Source organism: Marmota flaviventris, chromosome 20 (genome assembly GCF_047511675.1).
Source record: "Marmota flaviventris isolate mMarFla1 chromosome 20, mMarFla1.hap1, whole genome shotgun sequence".
Taxonomy (NCBI): Eukaryota; Metazoa; Chordata; class Mammalia; order Rodentia; family Sciuridae; genus Marmota; species Marmota flaviventris.
This window is the reverse complement of record NC_092517.1, coordinates 19,715,347-19,721,916: the sequence shown is the minus strand read 5'-3', so window position 1 is coordinate 19,721,916 and position 6,570 is coordinate 19,715,347. Positions and strand designations below refer to the sequence as shown.

General features: G+C 52.1%; 1 protein-coding gene across 3 annotated transcripts in view; it reads right to left on the bottom strand.

Annotated features, from left to right (window-relative positions):
* Positions 1-481: 481 nt before the first annotated feature.
* The window catches only part of Copg1 (COPI coat complex subunit gamma 1), a 32,339-nt gene continuing 26,250 nt past the window's right edge, over positions 482-6,570 (bottom strand). For all 3 annotated transcript variants that reach the window (XM_071605927.1, XM_027954430.2, XM_027954432.2), the window contains 6 exons: positions 5,130-5,272; positions 4,721-4,892; positions 3,605-3,702; positions 2,671-2,809; positions 2,059-2,157; positions 482-951 (listed from right to left, as the gene is read on the bottom strand). In XM_071605927.1, the coding sequence (XP_071462028.1) occupies positions 821-951; positions 2,059-2,157; positions 2,671-2,809; positions 3,605-3,702; positions 4,721-4,892; positions 5,130-5,272 (782 nt within the window). In that variant the 3' untranslated portion in view covers positions 482-820. The remainder of the gene's footprint in view (positions 952-2,058; positions 2,158-2,670; positions 2,810-3,604; positions 3,703-4,720; positions 4,893-5,129; positions 5,273-6,570) is intronic.

Here is a 6,570-nt window from a genome sequence, read left to right as displayed (position 1 = left end):
CAGCAGTGCCAAGACGGCAGGGGGCATGGCTGGAGTCTCTGCTCCCTGGTCACCATGTGAGCTGCTCCTCTGCCACTCTTCCTCCATGATGTCCTCCTCGCCTCAAGCCACCAGGAATGGAGCCGGCCTCTATGGACTGAATCCTCTGAAACCTTGAGCCCCAAACAAACTTTTCCTCCTCTAAAATTGATCAAATCAGGTCTTTTAGTCACAGCAGCGAAAAGTCTTACTACCCTAGGCAGATGCCAGGTTATCATCCATGAAAGGGAGGGCTGAGGCCCCAGGAGACCACCCCGGAGCTGGTCACCTGCTGTCACTCACTTGGCAAACCTTACTGCTCCTGACCAGGCCTGGTGCTCGGGCAGCGTGAGTAGGAGATGATATACAACATCACTGGGGCAAGGGGGACACAGTCCTCCACCAGGGAGGCCTCCCCGGGGGAAGTGGAGGCCGGGGCAGGAGACTGCAGAAGTAGTAGTCGTTCAATAAATACATGCTGATTTATTATAGTATTAAGGTCGTTTCTTTGGGGATAAATTGAGGTGTAAACATTTTTTTACCCAACTGTGACGCCCCTCCCCTCTCAGGCAGCACTGCAAGACCTAGGCCAAGCTAAAATAATCCTCTATTAAAAACAAAAAAAGTTACTCCCTAGGAATTCTGGGATAGGGGGTGGGATTTTTAAAAATCCACACGATGGTTCCTGATTGGTTTTGGATACAAAGGCTTGGGAAGGGTCTCCACCTGTTTGATGGGGAAAGCAGGATTTTTCGAGTAGTGTTGGGGGAAAGGACTGAATGGGCTCTTGCAGACTGATCCCTTAACCCACAGAGGCCAAGATGACGTCCACTGGCAGCTCCTCTGAACTTCTGGCTGTCACCTGCATTGTCACTGTGTCCAAAAGCAGCAGCCGGGAGCGCACGAGGATGTCGTGACCGCCCCGGAACACGCCTGAAGGAGAAGAGGGGGAGAGGGAGGTGAGGGAGGGGGCAGGCAGAGGGTGGCCTTGGTAGAGGCTGGTCAAGGTGGCTCTGCAGGAGAGCTGGGGGAGGCCTGACCACTCTGAGCTCCCGAACTCAGAACTACAAAGCACAGGGAATGATACCAACCGCGTTTCCAGTTTTCTCCAAGCCCCGATGAATCATGGACATGGGACATTTGTACCTGATGTCACAGAGGCTACATCTGACGGCACAGATGGAGGGGACAGCCCCAGCAAGAGAAAACCACAGAGCATGTGTCTACAAGACCCAGGGGACTGAGCTACTTCAGTGTGGCCACAAATGATGGGTTTGGGGGCTGTCAGCTGTGCGCAGGCAGCCAAGCAAAGCGTCCTCCCTCCGCTGTTTATAAACACTCAGCTAAAAAAAAAATCCCATTTCCTTTCCTTTAAAAAAAAAAGAATTTTTTTTTTTTTTTTTTTGGTACCAGGGATTGAACTCAGGGGCACTTGACCACTGAGCCCCACCCCCAGCCCTATTTTGTATTTTATTCAGAAACAGGGTCCACATTGAGTAGCGCCTCGCCCTTGTCGAGGCTGGGTTTAAAGTCGTGATCCTCCTGCCTCAGCCTCTCAAACCAGTGGGGTTACAGGTGTGTGCCACCGTGCCCGGCCCCCATCTCCTTTTCTTGATTGTTTTAGGCATGATAACTGCATCGGCCTTTTGGCATTGAACACAGGATCATGCCAGGTGCAGGTGGTGCATATCCGTCATCCCAGCCTCTACCTTGTGATCCTCCTGCCTCAGCCTCCCGAGCTGCTGGGATGCCAGGCATACGCCATACTGTGCCTGGCTGGGAGTCGGATACCTCGTTAAAGACCTTTTTACACTTCAGGAATTTTTAATGCAGTAAAAAAAAATTGTTTTTTAGTTGTGGATGGTCTCAATGTCTTTGTTTCTATGAGGTGCTGAGATGGAACCCAGTGCCTCACCCTTGCAAGGCACGTGCTCTACCACTGAGCCACGACTCCCGCCCCACGAGCAGCAGCCTGCCGACTCCCCATGTTCACAGGGCGTCTGCAGCCCAGGGTTGGGGTACCCCACCGAGACAGCTCACCTGCCAGGAGCAGTGCGTGGGTATTCTTGTTCTCCGGGACCCTGTCAGACCTCTCGCAGGGATGCATTCCTAAGAACTTCACGATGTTGCCCACAGCCTCTGGAGGAGAGACCAGGGCATAGAGTCATGTATCTTTTATGTGGTTTTGTATGTGTGAGGTTCTGGGGGTCAAATCCAGGGCCTTGCACATGCTAAGGACGCCTTCTAGTGGGCCACGTCCCCAGTCCCAAGTCATGTATCTTGTGTCTCTCTCTTTTTTGGATTCCAGGGATTAAACTAAAGGTGCTTCACCCCTGAGCCCCGTCCCCAGCCCTTTTTTATATTTTATTTAGAGACAGGGCCTCGCTAAGTTGCTTAGGGCCTTGCTCAGTGGCTGAGGCTGGCCTCTAACTTGCGATCCTCCTGCCTCAGCCTCCCGAGTTGTTGGGATTATAGGTGTGCTCTTCTTTGGGGCACTGACACCCTGCTGAGTGGCTTTTAATAAAGTGGCGTTAAAGGTATGTGCTCTAGACATGGTCCTGGATCCTTGGAAGCAAAAGGAATGAACTCTGAAATAACACCCGAGGGTCCTGGAGGGCAGCAAGGTCAGGGACGGCATCCTCAGGATTTTACCTTCCAGAGTCTTAATGGTGGACAAGGTGAACGTCTCCTCCTTCTCAAACTCATCCCCTACCTCGTCCCAGGCGGCTTCGAAGTTTACTTTCATGACCTTCTGGATGTGATCGGCTACGGTGACTTCCAGGTCTTCCAGCTGCAGAGGTACAGGTAGAAGTCAGTCGCCCATCCCCGTGGGACAGACGCCTGCCCTGTGTCCGTCAGGGCTGCTGCTCTGAACCCCTCTCCCAGGCCCCCTGCACCCTGCTCGGCAGGTGCGCCCAGGAGGCACCGAGGACACCAAGGGCTCCCGAGACACAGAGCACCTACTGGGTGCCCACAGCCACGAGAACGCGCTGACCCCAGGAACCAGCCCACGACACGGGACTCGTCCTAGACTTCTCTCTGTGGGACACGATCTTTGTGGGCCTGCCTGCAGCCAGAGCCTGGGGACCGGGTGTCCAGGGACTACGGGAGGAGCTGAGGCCGATCCCTTGCCAGTCACTCACAGGGGTGAGGTCCAAGGGAAGCCACCATTTCTTTTTCTTTTCTTTTTATTTATCTATTTTTGGGGGGAAGCCCCGCCCTATTCTGTATTTTATTTAGAGACAGAGTCTCGCTGAGTTGCTCACTAAGTGGCTGAGGCTGGCCTCCACCTTGCGATCCTCCTGCCTCAGCCTCCTCAGCTGCTGGGATGACAGGCGTGGGCCACTGTGCCTGGCCAGACCATTCTTTTAATCTACTGAAGCTCAGTGGTAGAGCACTTGCCTGGCATGTGTGAGGCTCTGGGTTCGAATCCCAGCACCACATTAAAAAAAAAAAAACTAAATAAACAAAATAAATGTTTTGTGACCATCTACAACTAAAAAATAAAAGAAAAAAGAAAAACAAAAAAAGCCATAAAGCCAAATCAGCACGGAGAAGATGGGTCGCACGGTGGCCTCCTCCTTACCACGTACTCGTCCTCGTAGCCTTCTTCGTCGGTCTCCCCGGTGGTGGGGTCGCAGTCCTTGACAGTGAACTTCATCATGCAGCTGAACGTGCAGGCCACTGTGGGGAAGCAAGGCTGTGTGGCCAGGATGTCCCCAGGCCACATGGGGTCAAGGTCCTCCTTAGGCAGGGCCACAGCCTTTCCCCTAGGCTTCTGCTATGTTATCAATAATGGTGACCTGTCACCCACCCCGGCTGGCTGTACTGAATGAAGGTGCCACCTCGTAGGACAGCGGTCACGTCATGTGTCCAAGGCAGAGGCAGAGACAATGCAGACTGGCTGCGTCCATGTCATGGCCCCCGGCCACTGTCCAAGGTGTGGACAAGGAGCTGGTGGCTCCAGAAGAAGGAGGGGACTAGGCAGAACTGAGTGTCCAGGGCCACTGGACCTGCCGCAGCTCCCTCAGCTACGAGAGGAAAGCAGCGCTCATGTCCCCAGAGACACAGCGGGGCAAGGACTCTAGCTATGTCCCTGTCACCACCACGACAAATGACCAACACAAACGTGACATACACATTATATAGACATATTTACATAAATATAAATAATAATCCAAATAATAACATTTATAACAGATCAACTGGGCCAGGCACAGAGGCGCACTCCTGTCAGTCACCCCAGTGCCTCAGGAGGCTGAGGCAGGAGGATCGCAAGTTGGAGGCCAGCCTCAGCGACTTAGTGAGGCCAAAAGCACTAAGTGTATCAATAAGCGTAAACATAAATTTATATAAATAATGTTTATATCATGTAAATATGTTCACATTCATATTATCATTATTTATATGTCATATGATGTATTTCTTATAGATATAATTAAAATGGTATAAATATAACATAATATTCATACATAACATAAACATGGAATATACAATGTAAATATGTAAATAATGTTTTTTATGTAATATAAAGGCGTATAATTATGTCAATATAAATCATAACAAAGTGATGATACATTCACATCGTGTTTGTGTGAATACAACCTGTGACATAAATAGTAGTGACAGTGGGAATCTCACGATGGCTTCTACGTGACGCCCTCCCACCTCAACCCCAGGCCGGCCACCATGCGGGACTCACCAGCCGTGGGCTCGTCCCTGGGCAGGGCCACCAGTGTGTAGCAGGTGCCGGGCTGGTTGTAGGGCAGGCTCCGGGCGGGCACGCAGCACAGCACCTCGTAGGCCTCCGTGGGCTCCATCTGCACGGTGACATTCTCCAGGGTCTGGTCGTTGAGCGTGTTGGTGCAGTCAAACTGGACAGGGGACAGGGGTCCAGGCCAGGCTGCGGGGAGGCCCGCGTCCCTTCCCCCATGGGGTCAGGGGCCCCCCCATCCTCGCCCCTGTCCTGGATCCCCATCTCTGGCCGACCTCAGGAGCTAGAGAGGCCCTGGTGAAGAGCCTCAGGGACACCCTGCCACCCAACTGGGGTCCCCAGCAGCTCAAGAGTGGCAGTGCCAGGCCACTCCAGGACCTGGGACCGTCCTGCTCACCTGGAACACCATGTGCTCGGTGAAGGTGTGCTTGGTGCAGCGGATGACGTACTCCGTCTCTGACTCGGTGAGGGCCACTGGCTCAGGCGACGACTTGAAGAGGGGTCCCAGCCCCTGGAACTCGGGCACCGCAGCCAACTGCTCTAAAAGCACAGTCACACCCCCTCAGCCTCGGCGGCCCACACCAGCGTGGGGTGGTTTCTAGTGAATTCTCAGGGCTGATTCTTAGGGACATGCGTGTGATACTCGATTGGCTCCTGGTACCACCTCCTAGGAACACTCCCCTCCCCTGTCCTACCTACAAAAGACCTGACAAGAAACAGATCAACTGGGCCAGGCACGGAGGTGCCCTCCTGTCAGTCACCCTAATGGCTCAGGAGGCTGAGGCAGGAGGATCGCAACGTGGAGGCCAGCCTCAGCCGCTTAGTGAGGCCAAAAGCAACTCAGTGAGACCCTGTCTCTAAATAAAACATAAGAAGGGGGCTGAGGCTCAGTGGCAGAGCGCTTGCCTCGCACATGTGGGCCACTGGGTTCAATCCTGTCACCACATAAAAACGATAAACAAAATAAAGATGTTATTATGTTCACATAGAACTAAAAAAAAGTCAAAAAATAAAGAAATAAAAGGACTGGGGATGTGGCTCAAGTGGTAGCGCGCTCGCCTAGCATGTGTGGGGCACTGGGTTCGATTCTCAGCTCCACATAAAAATAAATAAATACATAAAGATATTGGGTCCACCTAAAACATAAATATTAAAAAAAAAAAAAATAGATGCAAGACTGGAGGAATAGATGGACGCCTAAATAAAACTCACAATGTGAACGGAGGGCGGGGGCTGGGGCTCAGTGGCAGAGGGCTCCCCTAGAATGTGCGAGGCCCTGGGTTCGATCCTCAGCACCGCGTAATAGTACATAAATAAAATAAAAGTATTGTGTCCGACTACAACTAAAAACTAAATATCAAAAAAAAAAAAGAAAAAAAAAACAACAATGTGAACTGAACACAAACAGAATCCAAAACAAAGCACCCAAACAAGGTCCTGTATCTCTGAACCTCAGCTGTGCTCAATGAGACCTCCTGACCTGGGCTGGGGTCTGGGGACCTGAGCCCTCAGGACTGGGGCAAGCCGATCTCAGCCAGGTGGATCTGGATCTTAATTTCAGTGTTTCTATTTTTCCACCTGTGCTAGCTACACTGGGCCAATGACTTTGTCTGTCTGAATTTCTAGTTCCTCAGGTCCCAAAAGGGGAGGCTGAGGCAGGAGGATCACAAGGTGGAGGCCAGCCTCAGCCAAAGCGAGGCCCTCAGCCACTCAGGGAGACCCTGTCTCTAAATAAAATACAAAATAGGGCTGGGGAGGGGGCTCAGGGGTTGAGGGGCCCTAGGTTCACTCCCTGGTCCCACCCTCCCAAAAAAGAAGAGTAGGACAAACCAAGTCTC